This window comes from Podarcis liolepis (assembly GCF_965112155.1).
Source record: "Podarcis liolepis genome assembly, chromosome: 12".
NCBI lineage: Eukaryota > Metazoa > Chordata > Lepidosauria > Squamata > Lacertidae > Podarcis > Podarcis liolepis.
The window spans coordinates 12,048,731-12,071,122 of NC_139563.1; the positions used below are offsets into that span (position 1 = coordinate 12,048,731).

Here is a 22,392-nt window from a genome sequence, read left to right on the forward strand (position 1 = left end):
GCCTCTGGCTGCATCAAACAATTCAGTCCTTGGCACTGTCTGGGAAAGGAAATCTGAGGTAGATGGGCCATTGGTCTGAATTACCATGGCAGGTCCCCTTCTCTAATTAAATGATTAAGAGGCTTCCAGCTCCAGATGAGCCTTGCATTTTCAGCACAGTGTGGAATGAGGCATAGAACTGTAGAATAAGAAAGAACCTCTTGGATTTAGGTGCAGGAGAAAATAAGGAAGACTGCAGTTGTAGCTCTGCCTTCCACTTCGTTTGTTTTACTAAAAAGATTGTTGCATTCAAAGGCATATGCAGAGGCTAATTAGAGTTGCAGGTAAAATAAGGAGAGCTGCAAGCCTTAATTCTCAGATTATTGACTTAATATGGCCTTTAAGTCAAGAGTTTTTTGAGTGTAGGGCTGACTTGCATTCAAAGGTGACCCCATGAACAGTGCTTTCCCATTGCTGCTTCAGTATTATCCCTCCATTTATAGGTGCAAAATTGTTTTTCTGGGATCGAGTGCCTTCTTTAAGAAAGTTCAGGGTTAGAGCAAGGTGTGAGCCCTGTGCTTCTACACAAAAATGCGACAATATTTTTTTCACTGGCCCTCTTCAGCCAAAATGTTTTTTTATTATTTTTATGAAGGGTATGACAAGAATTCCTCACCAGTGTGTAGTCTGTTCAAGGCACAGCCATGAATCAATCTCATGGGCCAGTGGACTGTGGAAACTTGCAGTGGTTTATGTTTAGGTGACAGTCTGTGCACCTTGTGATGGGATGCCTGACTTAATACTTTGGAGAGTCACAAGTTGACTTTCTAGCTTTCTTTTAATTAAATGTCAAGACCTGAGCTCTGAAGATCAAAATGATCGTTCCTTTCTTTCAACTTCAGAAAGCAGGACTGCGGGGGCCCCTCCTGAGGGGCTGGTACTCCGTTTTCATCTAAATGTTATGGCTTCCATCACCAGCTTTGAAGGGTGCAGCAAAACCAGCAGTTTGCGGGGAGGGGGGACGTTGGGGTGCAAAGAGGGAAAACGCTCCGTCATTAAGCAGCTTGTTTTGAGGAAGGAATTTTGCAGTGGCGAGCAAATAAAACGTAAGAGGCTTACAACAACTGATATTATTGACACAGAACCATAGAATTCATAGAGCTGGGCGTTATTTTTATTTGAAAAGGCAGACAAAGTTCAAGGGGGGGGGAGAGCATTTTTTTTTATTCTATCGGTCAGATTTTATTCTAAGACGATAATTTTCTAGTGTCTCTCTGTGTGAGAGAGAGCATGAGAGAGAATCACACACTTGCGCGTTCTGTAAACAGGAAAGACCTTCGCATCCAAGGGGCCAACTTGCGAACTTAATTTTCACGATCCTTACAAACAACAACGTATGCAGGAGGCGCCAAGCAGAATGAAGGTCGAAGCTTGTGTGTGTAACTGATATCTCGGGCTGTTTTCCTTCTCTCCGTGACTCCTGACTCTTAAAACAATAAAATAAAGATCATAAGCATCTGTTGCTATGGAAACCCAGCAGCCAGACCGGGGGAAGGTTTGGGAGTAGGCGCCCTTTTTCTCTCCAAGTAACCTCGTTAGCTGCCCATCGCAGGACCAGTCGCGCCCCAGTGCCCTGCGAGTCCCCGGCTTCATTAGCCCCGAGAGACCATCCGTTAAGTACTGGGTGCCCTGCTTGCTGCTGCACAAAGCCAGAGTCTCTCTCCTCAGCGGCTAAACTGCAGCCGCGCAGGAAAAGAGGGCAGAGCCTCTTAATCTGTTTTAGCCGCCGCTGCTGCCAGCACCCTCGCGGGTCCCAGTATCCCCAGCGGCGGGCTCTGGGCTGGAGGTTCCTCCGTCTCGCATTTTGTTTATTCCAGAGGATTACTCCTGGAGAAACAGTTTGCTTGTGTTTCCACAGAGGGGCGCTGAAGCACGTTTTAATGCAGCAAAATGAATTAAGAGCGAAATATTACGAGACACTTTGGTTGATTAAACAAGCGAGTTGTGGGGAGGAGGAAGGGGGGGGGAGAGGAGAGAGGAAAATTGGGGGACAAGAGAGGATGAGGAGGAAAGCCGCTCTGGAAAATCCCTGATGCCCCAAGGACCGGTTCCGCGTCTTGGAGGGAAAGGACCCGGTTAATTCCCTCTTGCCAGAGATCAAAAGACAGGCATTAGACACCGAAACGAAGCTGCGGGCGTTGGGTTGTGGCTCTGCCTCCCCTCCTCTGTGTTGCCTTTTAAGCCCCCCTTCAAGCCCTGCTTGGCCAGCGACTCCGCACCTTACCCTCTCGCTTCTGGTTCCCTTTTCAAGTTCTCCAGGGAGAAGGAGACTCAAGCTCCCCTCCCCAGGAAAGCCTTACAGAGAAAGCGACAGCAGCGATCCCCTCCCTTCTTGAGGCGCGCCTCGGATTCCTCTTCCTTCTCCAGGGCGAGCAGCGTGCTCGCAAGGAGGTCTCTCCCCTCCTGGTGTTTCCATCGCCCCCCGCCCGGCCCCTGATCGCGCGCACAACACCCTGGCCTCCCCTCCCCACCCGCCGCCACTTTCGCCTCTCGGACGCGGCCGGCATGAGACCTGGCAGGCGGCTGCTCCGTCGCCTCCGGGCGAGCCAGCCAAGCCCCCTTTGCCTCCACACCCCCGTCTAATTCCGCTCCGGCTCCGCCATCTGGGGACATCTTTTTTTCCTTCTCTCTCTCTCTCTCCGTTTTAGAAGAGGGGGTGTGAAAGCAGGATCTCTTCCGGATTGTACAGCGTTCCTCAAGCGGGGGCTCCCCGGCGTGTGTATATGTGTGTTTTGGGTTATTTCATCAACTCTTCTCTCACCCCCCCACCCACCCCGCCTGGGTTTTCTCCTAATGCTGTTGAAGGAAGAGGGAGCGCGAGGGAGGGAGCGCGCGCTTCGCCAGCTCCACTGATCTGTTATTGAGGAGGGCTTGACTCGACGTGGTAGAAGGCGATCCGAGGCTAGGGGAAAAGAGAGCGAGGCGGCGCAGGCTCCAAATCTGCCGATTACAAACAGCCTCTCCTTAAATGTATGGATAGTAATAATAGTAATTAATTAAAGAGAGGGAGTGAGAGAATACCTCCCCCTCTCCGTCCTGGATTGACTGAATGGCTTCCTTGTACCAGAGATTCGGCGGGAAGATCAACACCTCCAGATCCTTCCCGGTGACTCCCGAGGCGAGTCACCTGCTGGGTCCCCAATGCGCCGAAGAGGACAGTTCCGCGGCGGCGGCCGCTGCCAACGCAGCCGGCGGAGAAGGGAAAGCGTCGCGTCCATTGCAACCAGACAACCCCCGACCCCGCTTCCAATACCAAGCGAGGAGGAGTGACTGCGAGGAAGAAGATGTAAGCCTGCCCCTGCCTACCTGGGTTGGGTGACGCTCGGTGGATGCGGGTTCGGGGTTGCTGCTGCTGCTGCTGCTGCTCCCCATCCTTTTCCTTTTTTGGAATGGTGTCCTATTTTCCTTTTGTCTGGGTCGCGTTGTGATGCCTGCTCCCCCCCCCCCACCCGGGTGTTTTGTTTTGGCTCATCCCCTCCATATGGGATTCTAGCCACGGAGGTGATGTGCGCGCAGCCTCTGGGGCTGCCCGAGTGGCCGTGCGCGGGGGGCGCGTTCCAGCACCTGCCACAAGTAGCGCGGGAGCTCGTGGGTCTTTAGGAGGGGAGTCCTTAGTTGCCTCGATGGACACGTGTGTGTGTGTGCGCGCGCGCGCGTGTGTGAGAGAGCTTTCCCCATCTTCTGAACCTACTTTCTGCTGCCAGCCACCACTCTTCCGCTTCTTTTGTCTAAAAAAATAAGAAACCCTGTGGGTTTTAATTACGCTGTGCACTTCAGAAAGGGAATTCCGCTCTCCCTTTCGAGAGTGAAGATATGGTGGAGACACATCGCCCCGTTGATCTGAATTGGCCATAAACTTCGGGGGGGGGGAGGGGGGAGGCCGTTCCACTGCACTCAGCAGCAGCACAGAGTCAAAATGCAGACGGCTCGGGCTGTTTCCTACCAAACTGCCCTGACTCTTGTAGGTTGTTAGGAAATTCTTCAGTTCTTCCGGTGCTAACTTTTTCTCGCCCCTTATCGAAGCCTCCCGCTTCTCTTCCTTCGCCCTTTTCGGCTTTAAAAACAGCAACTGCCAAGATACAAAGCAAGCAACTGGAAGGCTATATTAAGCTCCAAGGAGGTGCTGAAGTGTAAATTGGAGCAAACACGTTTCCCTTCCTCTTCCTCTCTCTCTCCCCACCCTCCGCCCCGCCATCCCCTCTTTCCTGCTGATGGGAGCAGAGATTTCAAAGAGTTTGTATTTGCATATTGCCTTAGTAACGAGTGACTCATCCAGGGTACTTGCTTGGCTGCTTGGGGTTGATGATGGCGCGAACGGGGAGGGGGGGAAAAAGTTAAAATCCTCTTGGATTGATTTGGAAGAAGAGAATTAGACAGGTTGTGTACCATCGCCACCGTTAGCCTGTAGTGATGCCCTTATTATTAGGTTTCCTATTCAGATGGAGCTCCGTGGTAGTGTGTGTGTCTTTGTGCATGTTAAATAAATGTGTAACTTAAAAGTTTTTTCGGGGGTGGGCGGCGGCGCACCATAATGGCTCTTCGCGTCTGAGGTTGCTTCGCTCCATCCGCGAAGAATACGTATTTCTCAGCATTGTTTCATCTGAAGTTTCCATTAGAGCTGCAGCTGTGCTCAGCCTTTAATTATAGAAGTCACTAGTAATTATCACAAACTGGTGATTGCCTGGAACTTGGTGGGGGCAGGAGGAAAACAATTCCTTTCGGCTTCACTCACTTAAGATCCCCGTGGAGAGAGAGATTGCCAAGGAAAGTCGTAGGATTTTCTTTTGTGCCTGTTTATTTCCTGATCGAGAACGTGTTTTGTGGGAGGTGGTTGGAGGGCTGGGCTTCTCTTCTCCCCTCCTCCCAGCAAGGAGATAAGCACAAAAATTCATGGAAAGAGTCCGCAGAGGAGGACGGTCTGTTTCCTAAGAACCAGTAGATGTAAAAGGGGAGTTAACTTCCACTACCTTAAAAAAGGGATCCTAAAGCTAAATCCTATTTAGTATCACTGTACTATTTAGCGGAGGGTAAAGAAAGATCTAAATTTAATTAACTCGGAATCCTAGGGGTTATCCTTTTGAAACAAAACGATGAAAATGTTTTTGTGTTTGTCTGACGGCTGTCCCTCCTATCTCAGGCTTTAACCACTAGATGGCGGCATGATAAAGCAAAGAAATGACTTTTTTAAAAGGAAAGGAAGGAAAGGTATATCCCTCCACTGACTGTTTCTCCCTGTTTTTTTTTCTTCTCTCTCTCTGTAATACTTTGCTTGAAGCTTATGTGTTTTCCACCCCAGCCCCAGTTCTGAATATGACAGATGTCTGGAGCTGTCTCGGATAATCAAAAACTGTAGCACAAATGTTGATTTATCATGTGTATGACATTTTTGTTGACACTACTTATCCTTCCAAGTTAGCTTCATTAAGGCTGAGGTTTTGAACACATTTACTAGTAAGACCTGTTGGGCCAGGCACACACACACCTCTCACCTGGTCCATTCCTTCCATTTCCTAATAGTCTACTGAACTGTAGAAAGAAAAGGAATCAGAGCATGAAACACAATTTCCCTGAAGGCTTAAAAACAATATGGTGGGAATTAATTTAAAGCTGTATTTTAAGCCATATTTTAATTAACTGTTTGTTTGTTTGTTGTTGTTGTTTTCTATTACCATTTTATTGTAATTTATATTTGGTTTTAGCCGCCCTGAGTCCGGCCCTGGCTGGGGAGGGCTGGGTATGAATAAAATTTTATTATTCTTATTTATTAATGAGAATATGCATCCTCCTTTACTCCTATAGTCACAGATATAACAACTATATATTAGATGGTTAGGTGCTTCTGTCTGATTTTACCCTAGTCGCTGTTTCAGCTCTTTCCCAAAGTTAACAAATTCTAGGATCTGGGAGACAAAAGCAGACCTACATGTCTTCAGAATATGTTGTATTAACATTTGAATTGTGGGTAGAGAAAGTGTAGAGCCAGGCTTTTGGAAATAGAACACTGCAACATATAAGCTTATAAGAAGTTTAGATGAAGTGGGAGCTATTTAGAGTTACAACATGTATTAATCTGGCAGGGTTAGGATGAATTCATTATTATTTTTTAAAGAGCTGTTTAAGTGTTCAAGTGCTAAGTGACAGCAATGTGGAAATCCTGTGTTTTTCTTCCTGTCTCCAATCATTCTGAAAAGTGCTTCTCTTGGGGAGCTGTCTCAGGTACTGAAACCTTTCCAGCTCTACCACTGGGAGATCTTGCTTGCTGGCATACTTTGCATTGGGTCATTTAAAGGGAACTGGCGGCTTTATTGGCCTTCAGTGGCTTGCTGTCAGCTAGTGAAGAGTGTTTGGCTTATGAGCCAAGGCAGGATTTCTGACCTTGGCAAACTGGTAAAAAATGGCAAAGAACAGGAATCAAAGTTCTTCCTTGCAAAAGCAGTGCTCAGAATAGTGATGCTAGCAAGGACTTTTAAATGTAGATTTAATGTAAATTAGTGTCAATTTCGACATTAAGAGGGAAGGAAAGGTGATGTGCAACAATAAAAGCAGCTAAATGAGGTGCAGAGAGCTGTGATTTTGGTAGGTTTCTGCAGAATCTGCTTTGCACAGTAGCTGGAAATCCTGGCTGCTGAAAATCCTGCTAAATCCTGCTAATATCGTATGCAATGATGCTTGATAACTGGCTGCTCTGTTGGTGATTGCATTATGAACCCCTTTCTAGAAGGATTAGACTTCTAATATAAATTTCATATTAAAGGCTAAAACTGGGTGAGGGAGCTCTTGTTTTTAATGAGAGCATTCCCATAAAAGTGGTTGAGCATTTGTCACACAGGTTCAGCCCAATTAAAATATATCGAGACTTATATACAGGTTCTACTTCATATAAGGGAACACCTTAAGAGTACATTGTTCCACAAAATGTTTTCACTAGCTCAGTATTTGTTCACTAGCTCAGTATTTGTTCAATTCATTGAGGTTTTTTAAAAAGAGCCCCCCCCCCCCAATAATTAAGACATTTAAAAATGAAACATATCTGCAATAAGTATTGGGTTAGAATGCCTAGAGCAGGCATGGCCAAACTCAGCCCTCCAGCTGTTTTGGGACTACAGTTCACATCATCCCTGACCACTGGTCCTGTTAGCTAGGGATGATGGGAGTTGTAGTCCCAAAACAGCTGGAGGGCCACATTTGGCCATGCCTGGCCTAGAGCATGGTCCCTTCTTTGTTTTGTTACACCAGAGGTATGTGAACCACTGGCTCATGCCCTGGGGACATCCCCATCCAGCATGCAGCATCTCCTCCTTGTAGCAGCTACACATTATTTTTTTTTATTGTAATTCCATTATATGTTGGCATAAAAAGTACCCCGAACAGTGAGAGAGAGACATGGGAACCCATTTATTTATTTATTGCATTTATATCCCACCTTTTTCTCCAGTGATCTCAAGGTGACATACATGATTGCCCCACTTCTTATTTAATCCTCACGACAACCCTGTAAGGTAGGTTAGGCTGAGAGGCAGTGACTCGCCTAAGGTCACCCAGTGAGTTTCATGGCTGAGGGGGGATTTGAAACCTGGTCCACTAGATTCCAGTCTCTAACCACCACAACACGCTGTCTTGTTCATCATTTGTGCCCTGCTAGCTAGCCTTTCTCACATGGTGCACCTGGAGAGCAAGTTAGCATAATTGCTATGAGTGTGAGCTAGGACGTTCCCAGTTATTTTATTCTGTCTTTTATTTGTGCTCTCTTTCCTTCTGTGGTGTAGTGGTTAAGAGCAGTGGACTCGTAATCTGGTGAACTGGGTTTGATTCGCCGCTCCTCCACATGCAGCTGCTGGGTGACCTTGGGCCAGTCACACTTCTTTGAAGTCTCTCAGCCCCACTCACCTCACAGAGTGTTTGTTGTGGGGGAGGAAGGGAAAGGAGAATGTTAGCCACTTTGAGACTCCTTCGGGTAGTGATAAAGCGGGATATCAAATCCAAACTCCTCTTCTTCTTTCTCCTCCTCCTCCTCCTCCTCCTCCTCCTCCTCCTCCTCCTCCTCACTCCAATGAGTTGTACATGACTATCCTCCTTTATCTTCACAGCAACCTTGTTATGTTACTCCCACTCCCCAATTTTTATCCCCATAACTAATCTGTGAAGTAGGTTAGGTTGAGAGGGAGTGGCTGGCTGAAGGTGAGCTTCATAGCTGATTTAAGACTTGGACTCAGCTCCCCACCCCTGCTCATTCATAGTCTGCACCACAGTGGCTTGTAAGAATTATTATTTTTTTTAAAAAAAAAATGCTAGCTTTGCAAGGAAGCTTATAATAGTAGCTAAAACAGATTCAAAAGGAGAGGAACAAATGAAGCAGCACCCGGAATGAAAAATAAACCAGCTGTCTGACCACAACAAAGGCCAGATGTTAGAGATTTGTTTTGCACTCTTCTTTCTCCCCCACGGAAAATTGATAAGAGAAAATAATGCGGCATCACAGGCGTTCATTTCACAGTCTTGGAGAGGTAATTGATGTAAAGGCTCAAGCAGTTCTTACTTTGCGAGAGACTGGAGTCTGAAGTATGGCCTGCAAAGGTGATAGCCGCCGGCATGAGAGAAAGGAAAAAGAAAGGTGCGCCTTTGTGATATGCAAAACCCAGGCTCACTAGGCAGCCTTTAGGCAAAGCCATCATTATCTCAGCTTATGGTCTTATCACCTTCTCCCCCCCCCCACCTGAGAGAATAATGCTAGTCTATTTGACAACATTGTTGTAAGGATACCAATAACAAACTTAGTTGGTCTCTAAGGTGCTACTGGAAGGATTTTTTTTTTTATTGAGGTAATGCTTGTGATTCTAAAATTCTAAAAAGTTATATAAATGGTAAATAGTATGAAGCTTTGTATGGCATGGCACGTTCATTTCCAAACTTGGGAGACTGCAAATACACATACTGTATGTGCAAAACATTCTCCCTTAGTTGCAGACCTGCCTGCCCAGATTAATTGATATGGATATGATACAGTATCTGGTGAAGAAATGTGAAGTAACTGCAGAACAGTGCAACAGGAGAACATTAATTTATAATTTTGGCAGCACACTCATACTTTTTCCTTTTGAGATTAATGTTTTCCATATTGGAATATAGTCTAATGGTTTTCTCGATATTGGCTTTGAACATTCCGCCCCCCCCCCCAATGAAACAGAGCTTTTTTCTGTTGCTTTCCCCAGCTTACTTTTCTTTGTGGTCAGGGTGATTAATGAGCTTAATTTCTGCAGGCAACTGCCAAAGGTGCTGAGTAAGATGTACATGCTGATTGTGTATAACCCTGTTACTTTTAATTACTGGGATGATAATAATGCATTAATCAAGTGCACGAGAAATTCAGCACTTCTCTCTAATGCAAAATATTGATTAATTTCATAAAACATTGAGAATAAAAGCGATAATCACAGTAATCCTTTAAAATTAAATTCACAATGATAAGTTATTTCTGTTAAAGGGGATTGAATGTCAGAGATCGGGTCTATAAAGTTAGCCAAATACTTCAGCCTTCTCTTACTCATCATTTGGTATAATCTGCTCTTTTGCTACAGTGGGGATTTTCCCTGAGTAAAATATGGCCCAGCAGTATTTTTGTGGCCTCTTCTAAAACTGGGGGACTGCTGATTGGCATAGGGCCACAGAAGATAAGAAGCTGATGATGATCTGGATAAGATTGGCATTCATTTCTGCACTCTTCTAGGGCCAGTTGGATGGGATATTATGTGTATCTTTGCATTGAACATATAGGTTTTTTCTTCTAAAAATGCTAATACCATCAGCTGCATGTATGTATGTATTTATATATATTGGGATCCCGGCCAGTATGGAGTGGAAATTTAACCTCCTTCTCCTTCTCCCAAAGCAAATGGGATTTCCCATGGGACTGTAGCCGGAGTGGAAATGTTTACATCCCTGCTAGGCCTGATGGCTTACCAGGAATTATAAACTTCCCCAGCAGATGCTCCTTATATTGCATCACACCTCTGAATCTGACGCTAGTTACATTTAATGTATGGTAATATCCTGTCCAGTTTGGCCCTTACCTTTGTATACATAGTTGGCAATAGCTATCAAAAGCTATAATAATGTGAAACTAAGTAGCCACTCTTAATAGCGCTTCCGCTCCTTCTAATAATGAACTCGGATGCCAAGTGCTAATGAGCTTGGAGTTAATTCAGTATTGCATAACGGTGTATGATAACACGAAGCCATCTGGCCCCAAACGGCTAGTGAGATTGCAATACAGCACATGGAATGAGGTCCCATTCCAAGATCCCACTGAAGGGCCACGCTACCAGTTGATGAAAACTACTGATGAGTGGGAAAGGTCATACATCGGTGGCAGAGCCCATGTAGAAGATTCCAGGTTCAATCACTGCCGTGTCTAGGGAGTTCTGCTGAAACCCCTGGGGACAGTGGTGGACTTTGGGCTCTCAAATTCCAGTGGCATCCTGTGTGGTGCTAAAATTCAGCCGCCCCCCCTTGCTCCGTTCTACGCCATTGTTGTGGCTCCCACTGCAGCACGGCATGTAGTACAGCCAAACCGGTTGTGTTATCCTAAAACCACCTCTGCTGGGGAACCACAGATACGCACTGTCAGCAATACTGAGCCAGATGGGCTAGCGGTCTTCATTGGCACAAGATACCTTCCTAGGTTCCTAATTGTAATGGAGATTAAATTTCACTAAGGAAAGTGGGGCTACTTTTGCTAAGCACTGATTATAACCGATTGGCAGAACGCTTCCGCTTGGCTGCATTCCCATATATTTGTTCCCTGTTTAGCAGGGCCATCCCAAGACCTTTTCCCACAGTAGCCAAAACGTCCCCCATGCTTCCACCACCACCCACAGATCCAGTAGCAGTGAGGGCAACAGCTCTGTGTCAATGGTGTGGTCAGCCCCAGCAGGGCTGGCAGTGGCGCAACGGCAAGGGAAGGGTTTAGAGCCGCCACCTGAGCCAAATGGCTTCACCTCGCGTCGTGCACAAGTTGTCCCTTTAACTGTGGATATTTTACACTCACTTATAAAAGCGGTTTCTTGCTTTGAGGCTTAAAGAGATGGGCAGGTTATGAATCAAAGAAATAGCTGCCAATAGCTCAGGCTGTTGATTGGGGGTGTTTTAAAGCAGACTTTAAAGTCAAAGTTGTGTAGACTGTGTAGGTCCTAAAAATGTGTAATGTGAAACAATTATGATGCCAAGAGAAAAAATACTGCTCGCTGCTTTGGAGTTAAGCATTGTTCTACGGTGCCGGGTTTTATCGGGTTCCATACGAGAGACTGCAGTGCCCAGCAGATCCTCTCGCACATAGCCACCTCCCCTCCCAGTGTCAGCAGAGAGTCGTGTGTCCGTGTGGAGAGCCAAAGAACCTGCAGAGTAAAAGAGCCCTGACCCAACAACCAGCCAGGAGAGGAAGCAAGCCAGTTCTAGAACTGCATGGGTCTGAGCCTCTGTAGTACCCAGACAGTGGCCAACTCCTCTCCTCTTCCATTCAGCTGCATTGCAGTGGCAAGAAAATGTAAGTTATATATGATGGTGATTTAGAGGCCATTAGTACGTTAGTGGGTTCTCTAGTGGGGCATATGCCCTGGTAGGCAACTGACTTTGCTACTCCCTAACCCCAGGCATTATTTTTTTTTTAAGTTTTGGCCTGGACATTTGAGCAACCTAAGTAGGCCATTTGTTTTCTGAAATATTTATTTTTTAAAAAGCGTTTTGAAGCAAATCCCTGATCAAGACTTACTATAGTGGTCTGAAAGCTAGGATAACTGGTTTAATATCATAACCAAATTATGCCTGGCATTGTGGAAGTCCCACTGTGCTTAATGTACTTAAGCTTTCAAGTAAAGGTGTATAAGATTGAAGTTACAGATAGGTAGCCGTGTTGGTCTGCCATAGTCAAAATAAAAAAATTCCTTCCAGTAGCACCTTAAAGACCAACTAAGTTAGTTCTTGGTACGAGCTTTCGTGTGCATGCACACTTCAGGTATCTGAAGAAGTGTGCATGCACACGAAAGCTCATACCAAGAACTAACTTAGTTGGTCTTTAAGGTGCTACTGGAAGGAATTTTTTTTATAAAATTGAAGTCACTGGTATCACTTCTGCTTCCAAGGCCCTCTGAATAGCTTCCTTCTAATTCATGCAGCCTCTTTCTGTGCAAAAATGTATAGCCTGCACTCCAACTGTGTTATCCGATCTTCATTTAACGTCCTTCGCTGCCCTCTGTTTCAGCTTAAAATCATCCTCACCTTGCCTTCTCCAGCTTTATTTTGACCCTGGAACCTGCCCTCTTCTGCCTGATTAGCCCATATATGGTGCTCAGGTTAACTAGCCTTCTAGGACAACATACTGTAATGTTACTGACGTCACTGTCTCACCAGACATTGCTCTCTGTAGTGGTAAAACTCAGTGGCAGAGCAGTAGAGATCAGCAAGCAAATTGTAGTCAACATTGGATGAAGTCAAGTCATTCCGCCACTCAAAATCAATTTCATGGTCATGTTTCTTTGTTGGTTTAAAAATAGCACACCTGTTCATGCAAATCTTTGTACAGTAATAGTAATTAGGTCTTTGATTATTATTTGCAATCTCTAAAAATGTTTTTTTTTTTTTTGCAACTCTTATTTTAAGCATGCATACGCACACCTCACCTTGTGAGAAGCTAACTTGTCTATGCAGTGGTTGCACAGCACATCCTAGCAATGGGTCCACAAGTTAAATAAAATATAATATGCAGACTTTACCTTGTACTGGCAGGAGAACGCAGGAAGGAAATATGGTCACCCCCAGGCAGAAGCAAATTGTAATGTTCTTCAAAATTCATTTTTCAGCAGATTGAAGGAATGATTATGGACAAAGTAAAAGTGTTAGCAACCTGGCATTCAAGGTTCTGAAAGTGATTGTTGGGGAAATCGCAAGGAAGATGCAGGTTTTATGAAGGACAATAAGAAAATACTTCCCTCAGGCTAGCAGTCTGCTGCAGTAAGCATCTATATTTTCAGTAAACAATCAAGAATAAAAAAAATACACATAAATGATATGAAACATTTGCATTGGCACATCTCTCTGTAGCACTGATGTAGCATCCTTGCAAAGAGCTTCATAACCTCATTATCTAAATATTTACTAGATGGCTCAGCAACTGTGTTAGTATTAAGGAGGAAAATCTTCTGAATTTGAAGCAGTGCCATGAGATGCTTCTGTCTCCACAGAGATCCATAGAATCATAGAATCTTAGAGTTGGAAGGGACCTCAAGGGTCATCCAGCCCAACCCCTCCATGTAGGAATCTCAGCTAAAGCATTCATGACAGATGGCCACCCAACCTCTGCTTAAAAACCTCCAAGGGAGGAGAGTCCACCACCTATTAGCAGTCTGTCCCATGGCTCAACAGGTCTTACTGTCAGAAAGCTTTCCCAAATGTTTAGTCGGTGTCCCCTTTCTTGAACTTGAAGCCATTGGTTTGAGTCCTACCCTCCAGGCCAGGAGAAAACAAGCATGCTCCCTCCTCCATGTGACAGCCCTTAACATATCTGAAGATGGCTATCATATCTCCTCTCAGTCTCCTTTTTCCCCAGCTCCTTCAAGTACTCCTCATAAGGCTTAATTTCCAGACCCTTGATCATCTGGGTTGCCTTCCTCTGCACATGTTCCAACTTGTCAACATCCTTCTTAAATTGTGGTGTCCAGAATTGGACACAGTATTCCAGGTGTGGTCTGACCAAGGCAGACTAGAGTGGGGCTATTACATTCCTTGGTTGGGACACTGTACTTCTGTTGATGCAGCCTAGAATAGAATTAGCTTTTTTTGTTGCTGCACCAGACTGTAGCTTGTGGTCCACCAAGACCTCTAGATCCTTTTCACATGTACTGCTTGTAAGCCAGGTGTCCCCCATCCTATATTTGTGCACCTGGTTCTTCCTGCCTAAGTGCAGAACCTTACATTTGCCCTTACTAAAATTCATTTTGTTAGCTTGCGCCCAGTTCTCCAATCTCTTAAGAATTCTGATTCTGTCTTTTGCAGCATTAGCTACTCCTCCCAGTTTGGTGTCACCTGCAAATTTGATGAGCATCCCCTCAATTCCTTCATCCAAGTCGTTTATAAAGACATTGAATGACAATGGGCCCAGGAGAGACACCTTCAGCACCCTGCTTGTCACTTTTCCCCAGGATGACGAGGAACCATTAATGAGTACTCTTTGGGTTCGGTCAGTCAACCAGCTACAAATCCACCTAATAGTTACCCACATTTTACTAGCTTCCTCGAGAGAATATCACGGGGGACTTTGTCAAAAGCCTTACTGAAATCCAGATATATTATGTCCACAGCATTTCCCTGATCTACCAAGTTGGTAATTCCATCAAAAAAAGAAATCAGATTGGTCTGGCAGGACTTATTTTTAGGAAACCCATGCTGGCATTTGTATGGCACTGGCATTTGTATGGCTGCAGAGTAGATTTGATTTATTGGTATTTATTAATAATTTAGAGAAAGAACATCCTGGTTTGCATGTCACACTAAGCCAAACCATGGCTTAACATGAACAAGCAAACGTACAGGCTCCCAGAGAGAAGGTTGCAGCTGCATTGCTCCTCTGTTGGTTTTGGTTTAGCATGTTATCCAAAGCTAGGCTCCTGCTTTAGCTCTCGCCAGACATACCATGAGATGTAACAGAGGTTTAGCCTATGGTTTGTCTGGGAGAGCTAAACCATGAGCCTAGGTTTGGATGACATGCTGAGTCAACCCATGCCTTAGGTGGGTCCGTTAGGCCAAATTAATTAAGACTTGCCTTTGGGAATGAGGCCAAGGTCTATTTAGACTAAGAAGCTCCACATTCTGTTCCCATCTTCTTCCATGCATGGAGATTCCATTTAGTCTTCATGGCTAATAGTTATTGACAGACCTATTTGAAGTGAATTTGTCTAATCCCTATTTAAAAAGCCATCTAAGCTACTGACTGTCACTAGTAGTAAAATGCAAAACAGCATTATTCTTCAGTGCCCAGAAAAACGAGAGTGATAGAAAACTAGTTACAGAGTTAATATTATAGAGATTTTGTTTGTTTGTTTGTTATATAACAGGATTTTTATACTGCACAATCATTGTAACCTCTACATAAAATATACATTAGAAATACTGATAAGATCAGATGTTAGAAACTAGCTGACCTAAAAAAAATCATAATAGAAATAAAATCGGTTATAACACGCATTATGAAATAAAATTACATATTAAAAGACAATGCACACTGGAGAGAAATAGCACTTCTCTTAACCTTCAGAACTGATGTACCCCGATGTAGCTTCTTTTTAATACGGGTTAAGAAGCTTTCCCCAATCCTTAATCTGAGATAACCATCGTATATTGTTTATAAGTATATAAGTTTATAAGTATTGCAGATGATGCTAGTATTGCTCTTCCCTTCCCTGCATGCTATGTAGTTCAGGGGTGCTCAGAAGCTAGATTAGGATCAACTGGTTGATCTCTGCACATAGATGGCCAAGAGTTTCTCACTTGTCTAACAATGGCAACAACGCTATTACTCCTGCTAAACCAGTGTTTCCCAACCGGTGTTCCGCGGCACACGAGTGTGCCGTGAGACGTTGCCTCGTGTGCCGCGAGATGCCTGGAGGGAGGCGGGCGAGTCGGGCGGCGAGAGGCGGGGCGGCGGCGGCGAGGAGAGGCCGCGCCTCCTGCTGCTGCCTGGCGCTCCTCCTCGCAGCCAGCAGCGCTGCCTGGGCGCCTCCGCGCGACTCTGCCTCGCTGGGTTTGGTCTCCCAGCAGAGACGGGTCACACGCGCCCCTCCCTCCCTCCCTCAGCCTGCGCGGAGGGAGAGCCAGAGAGAGGCATCGCTCCTGCGCGGCGGGAGAGGGAGCAGCCGGAGCGATGCCCCAAACGAACGCATGGGACCGGAGGGGAAATCCTCTCCGAGGCGGAGTGAGCGCAGCTGAGAGAAGCCTTTCGAGGAGCTGCCGAGGGAAAAAACTTTCACTTTTGTGCGTCCCTCCCGGCGTGACGCTGCGCGCTGACGTCACGGGGCGGGGCTTTAATGGTGGTGTGCCGCGAGATTTTTTTTCAGTAAACAGGTGTGCCGTTGCCCAAAAACGTTTGGGAAACACTGTGCTAAACTATAGTGCTAAAGTGAAGGAAAGCTGTGGGAGTGGTGTAACCAAGCATAGCTGAAGAGTAGACCCATCGAAATGAATGGAATTGAGTTAGTCCTGTCTGTTAATTTCAATGGGTGTACTCCGAGTAGAATTTGCATTGGGTACAATCCTAGGAGTGGATTTTTGTGTGGAAAATAATATATTCCTGATCTTTATTTTTTTTAATTCCAAGCCCACATCCATCCCATACATTTAAAGAACTATTATGTCATTTTAACAGCCATGGCTCCCCTCCAAAGAATCCTGGGAACTGTAGTTAGTTAAGGGTGCTGAGAGTCGTCAGAAAACCCTTATCCCCCTCACATTTCCCAGAGTCCCCTGGGGAGGGAGATTAATTGTTGAAACCACTCTAGGAATAATTTGTTAATACTGAAGCTGTGTTGATAGCAGGATCCCAGATGATGTGCCCCTTCCCTAGATGAAATAAGCTTCAGTAGTGATACAGCCCTGCAACCCTAACCTGACTTTCCTGGGAGTAAGCTTCACTGAATTCAATAAAACTTACTTCATTGTTAGGAATGCAACAAAAACCAGCTAGTTTTTTTGCCTTCCACACTAGGTGGGCGAAAGGTTTCTCCATCTGTTACAGCAAGTCAGGTCTGGGAACTGATAATCACTCTAAATACAAGCGTTCTTTTATCTAACAAGAGCTAATAAGCATCTGCTGTTTGGAAAATGTCAGATAGAGCCAAAGTGCATGCAATTAGATAAGGATAATATAGCAGATAGCGAGGACATGCATGCTGCTGCTTTCCCCCTAACCCCACCCCCTTGTAAAAGTGTTCTGTTACAAAAGCAAGTGGCTTTCTGGCTCTTCAGTACAGGGCCAGAGATTGTCAGAGATGGAAACAAGAGCTAATGTGATGAAGTGACAAGGTTAGTCTTGGGGGAACATGCAGGCTGTACTTTTCAGGCACTTGATGGATGGAGGGTTGCCTGGGCTACAAGTCGGATATTTATAGGGTTAGAGAAAGTCAAGGAGGAATGAAATTGCAAAAGATTAAGAAGATATCTCTGGCAGCATACTTGTCCTTTCTTCAAGTTATAAATGATAAATTTGGAGATGTGGTGTCACCTTATTGTCATTGCTCATCTTGGGTCATCTGGTAGCTCTCTGGTTCCCAGGAAAATCACTGCAAACAAGTTCTGCTTCTTCACTTCTCAACTTTGTATGCTCATGGATCTTTCCAAAGCAGTGGAAATGTGCCAAAACCAAACAAACCCCAGTATATGGAAAGGACATGAATTTGAAATTATCAGTGATTTTCACTGTGCACAAAATGGTGCGTGCTTGCAATTACCATACAATTAATGGCAGACTAGACAACTCGATCAATGTCCAGACTTTTGTTATCTAAATAACAGCAATGGGGTGGAGTTTTAGAGTCTAGACCCATAGGAGGTGCAGGTGGGTGGGAAGGGGAAGTTTTAACTCTTTTTTCTCCCTAATATGTTCCTGACAATGCCCATCCAAGTTGCATTTCAAGAAGTTGCATTGCCAGGTTTGTTTGTTCTGGTTGAAGACAATAAGCAAATTGTTTGTCACCATAGCTATTAACACTAAAACAAGAAAAGACAAGTACGCTCTGTGCCATTAAAATACTTTACTATCTTGGTTAAACTGGTTCAAGGTGAAACTGTGCAAGGGTGGATGGAATTTAGATCCTACTGAGTCTTCTCTTTCTTATCCCCTGCTACCTGGATATACCCTAACTTTTATACCTAATATATATCCATTGAAGGGAGGAGGAGGAGGAGGACTATGTGCTCCTGTTGCATTAATCCATGTTACAAGAACCCCCTGTTTACCTGATGATCTGAACTTTTAGGAGGAATACAATATTCAAGAAGGCCCAGAGCTGTAAGAGGGACTTCACTGCCAGCTCCTTATCCTGTGATTTATTGTAAATTAGATAGCACTGCATTGTGCATCTGGAGTTTGCTCTCAATATTCCCCAAAGGATTCTTCTCTTGTTAAAAAGCACAGTGTGCCTTTCCAACCTAAGAAAGCCCTAATTTAATTTGAAAGTCGTTATTTTGCATTTCTTTCATTTGATCTGCCTACTGGCAAACCGTAAAATTTCTCTTTGCTCTGCTGGAGTTCAATAGGAGACAATTTCTGTAACTTCATAAAGGGATTGATTAAAAACACTCCAAGTGTATATTATCAGAGCGTATTCTAAAGGAGGGGGCTGGGGAAATCTCATTCACCAGGCTTTCTGTAATATTATGAGGTTATATAGCCATGGGTTGAATTAGAGATTGCTAAGGGTTTGTAAGGGAAGGTGATGGTTATCAAAATCCAAAGCTTGAAAGTAACATTTGTGTGGTGCAGGGAGAATTCTAAGCCTTCTGTCAGTGGATTTATGGTCAATTTACATACCTGAATCCAGAGCCACGAATTTAAACAGCCTCTGCTGCACATCCACTCCCCCTTTCAAATTTATTTAGTTTGTGATCATCAGGGTCATTTCACTTGTTGCCTAAATGACTAAAATGATTTTGTTATAAAGGTAAAAATAACACACATGTAAATGTGGATACTTAGGTTAAAAACAACATACAAGCTTGACTTTCTGGCAAACAAAATCCAGACATTCTGAGATTTCATGCTAAACTACCGGAAAGTAGACATTTCTGCAACTGTTGCCCCTTCAGGCAGTCCTAAAGTCTCAAGGAATTTCCAGATGTAATTGAAGAAACAAATGAAGGGTTGTTTTTGTTTTTTGGTAAGGTGAAGCGAAAACACAGCAAGATTTTGGTTCAAATCACAGCGAGTGTTGTTTTCTTGGACATTTTTGTCTCTGTAGCCATGTTTCCCCCCGTAATCACCATGCAGTAGGCTCTAGAGTCTAGACTATTAATCATGCTTTGTCAGATTTACCAGCAGTTTGACAGCATTTCTCAGAAATTTCTCTGTGTGGTCTTTTCCTCTGGGACAAATGCTGCTCTTGTCAGGCATGTTCTTCAGTATGGTGAAAGAAATCTTGACCACGAAGATGTTTTGCATGTTTTCCATGCCTTGTCTTTCCATAGTTCTCTATGAGTAGAATTTTGATTTCTGGACATTCCCTTCATTTATCCCTCCAGTGTGTTAAGAGAACTGAGTGTACTGTATATGTCTGTGGGATGTTCGCTTTAATCTAGAGATCCTTCTCTTGCTTTCAGTTATGTGTTAACCTTTATTATTCTATCTGCTTCTAGAGCTCTCTGGAGATCCAGCCCTCTGTTAATTATAGCTGGGCTTAGGAGACTCCGTGCTGGGCACTCTTGTTAAGTTTTTGTTTTAAAGTTGTGCTTCTGTACTCCTGTCCAGAATTGTGTCCTGGGGAATCAGAATGCAAATGCAGAGACCCAAAATACATTTCCCTGCATTGAGTGTACCCTATTTCTAATAATGAGCTTGCAATCGAAATGTCAGCCTACAGACAGCTCCTGATGCTTTAAGCTGATGTAGAACACATCATTTTTTTAAAAAAGCTGAAGGAACTTATTTAGTCTGAGGACTACATTCCCTCATAGACAATCTTCTGAGATCCACATGCCAGCAGTGTGCAGGGCTTAGAGGTAAAAGTGGGTTGAGCAATGAACAAGACTCTTAATTTTCTAAAGCAGGATGCATTCCAACCAAGCAGAAGTCAAAGGTTTCCATACCCACCCCATGCTTTTAAAACATGCAAATAAAGGTATCACCTAGTGTGCATGCGTCAGTGCACACATGCATGTTCAGTACTCGTTGATCTGTGGAGTCACTATGTGGGTTGCATGTGTGAAAAAGATATTACAGACAGACTTCCATGCGACCCAGTCACTGTTATTTTAGTTGCAATGTGCCATTCAGCCACAAGTCGTGATGTGCTAAGTGTCTGAGTGACATGCTTTCATGATGAACCAGGCCTAAGAATGGATTCAGATGTTCAACATCATCACCATCACTTTTATTTATATCATGCCTATTTCCCTGATATGCTTATTTCCCTGAGCTGAAGCTCAGGCTCAATGGCCTGGGTCTGCACCAAGCCAAGATGGTCTCTGGCCTTTTCAGCAGTCTTAGCTTTTGGAGCTGGAGTCAACCATGTCCTCCCAGGACAGGTGGGGAAAAGGCCTGCAAGGCAGGGAGCAGGTCTTCCAGGAATCACAGCCAATATGGTGTTTAGTTCAATATAGCAGCAAGGCTTTGCAGAGAGGTGGGAGAGTAGGATGAAAGCATGCCAGATGTGCCAAATGACTAATTTGAATTGCAGCTGCTTGGGAATATGGGAAATGAGCAAATTCATCCTTTAGAAGTGTAACATGAGCTCTGTTGGATCTGGTCAGAGCACGAAGCTCCCTCCTAGATAGTGTAAGAACATTTTACCCAATAGTCAGTAATAAATTGCCCACCTTCAGTGTGTACATCAGCAAAGTGTCCCTTAAACTGACAGAGAGAGCCATCTTGGCAAAGTACTTATTTTGATAGTTGCTCTTTACGATGACTGCTGGGAAATGCTCTGTTCTAGTATCTGCTTGGTGACAATTTATGTACTTGGGGAAACAGGAGCACTCAGATAAAGACGGGAATTGTTTGGGAACGGGGAGAAACAGACTCAAAGCTTTGCCAGGCACTGAAGAATCATAGAGATGTGGAAGAGAATAATTTTTAAATGCTGATGGGCTGCAGCAACATTACTCTCATACCCTACTGCTTGTAGCAAAAGAATCACATCTTCATAAGAGGCACACATAGAAAAGACGCTAGCAATGTGTGAATATCCTCTCCCCGCTACTCTCACATCTTGTTTGTGCTGCTAATTACAAGCTTCCTCTGCAAATGTTTTTTTGGGGGGAGGGTTAATTGGCCTGTAATGTTTTGGCACATGAGTTCTTGCATTGTCATTGTGAAACAAAGTGCAGAGAGAGACACACCTGGTTCATTGTGCACCAGCCATGATGCCTTGATTGGCTGCTGGAGACTGGAGCAGGTGGAGATGCCAGAAGTTCTGCCAGTTCTGACTGTGTCATAATTCATTTTCATTTCTCCAGAGTCTGGAAGTTACCCAGCTTTTCATCTGGCCATATTTCTGGAGTGCTTCATGGGCACATGTGTCATCAAGACCTTCCAGAACTTGCAAATGGGTTTGATGGGCTTGTGCTGAAGGCCACACTGAATGGGATACTAGCAAAAATCGTGCTAGCTGAATGGACAGGTGTGAGTTGCACGTGCGCACACACACATTTCTGAATGAAGGGATTCCAATTTCATCGCTCATTCAGCTTTCTTTTAAATAAATACAGTGGCACGTCACCTTAAACCACAGTTAAACACAACTATGGCTTGAAGGTGGACACACAGCTAAACTGCTGCCTTGCTGCCAGAAGCCTAGCCATCACCTAGATTAGTGATGGGCTTCAGGTCAAAGCAAAGCCAAGAACATACAACAACAGGACCATGGACAGCTCTAAAGGGGTTCTGCAGGTTGAAGCATTCTGCTAAGTGAGCTAGCCACAGATGCTATCTCTGCAGAGAGCTGAATCCAATTGAAGCCCTGATGTAGGCTGAGCAGGCCTGGAGTGTGGTGGGCTCTGCAACCCTGGAGAAGCTAGGTGCATGGCTAATGGGCCCTCACGTTATTCTTCAGTTTCTAGTTTCTGTGCTGCTTGGGAGCTGGGAGATACTGCAAGAGATTAATCCTCTCAATCGGAGGATGGTAGCAGGGCTGTGTCCTCTGGTCAGGAGGCCCTTCATTAAGATACTATTGGCTCTTCATATGTGGAAATAGCTTGAACCTCTTCCTCACCAGAGTCCTCTACTGTGCACTGCAAGGTCTCCAGGTTCAGCACTAATATTTGAGTATGTTTGGCGTAACAATAATGGAACAGTGGGAGGCTTCTACAAATGTACCTTCCAATGCTATAACTCTGTGATTCGGTGTATAAGTGCCCACTTCGTTGGCTTCCCATATTTTCAGTTAATACCCAGGCATAAATCAAGATTCTCTGAAAAGCTGATGTCCGAATATGCGCTTAAGGATGCTTTCCTCCATGTATTTACTAGAGAGTTAGTTTTCTTGAACTTAGTAGGCCTTCCATAAAAATAAGTGCTTGAAATGCATGGGAAGAGATGCGTGCCAAAGGCTAACTTGTGCCTAATACCGCACAACTTGCAGCTGGTTCTGCCTGCAGCTA

At 44.6% G+C, this 22,392-nt stretch overlaps 1 protein-coding gene and 1 long non-coding RNA gene across 5 annotated transcripts in view; one reads left to right on the top strand and one right to left on the bottom strand.

Annotated features, from left to right (window-relative positions):
* The window catches only part of DPP6 (dipeptidyl peptidase like 6), a 497,800-nt gene that overhangs the window by 140,183 nt on the left and 335,225 nt on the right, over nucleotides 1–22,392 (top strand). The window contains exon 1 of one of the 4 annotated variants that reach the window (XM_083466763.1): nucleotides 2,841–3,325. The exons of the other annotated variants lie outside the window; for them this stretch is intronic. Within the exon in view, the coding sequence (XP_083322889.1) occupies nucleotides 3,089–3,325 (237 nt within the window). The 5' untranslated portion in view covers nucleotides 2,841–3,088. Of the gene's footprint in view, nucleotides 1–2,840; nucleotides 3,326–22,392 lie in introns of those variants that run through there. 4 annotated transcript variants of the gene reach the window in all.
* Nucleotides 1,132–3,669, bottom strand: LOC310689589. The gene is made up of 2 exons (XR_014517533.1): nucleotides 3,346–3,669; nucleotides 1,132–1,465 (listed from the first exon to the last, which is right to left on the bottom strand). It is a non-coding gene; the product is annotated as an uncharacterized lncRNA (long non-coding RNA).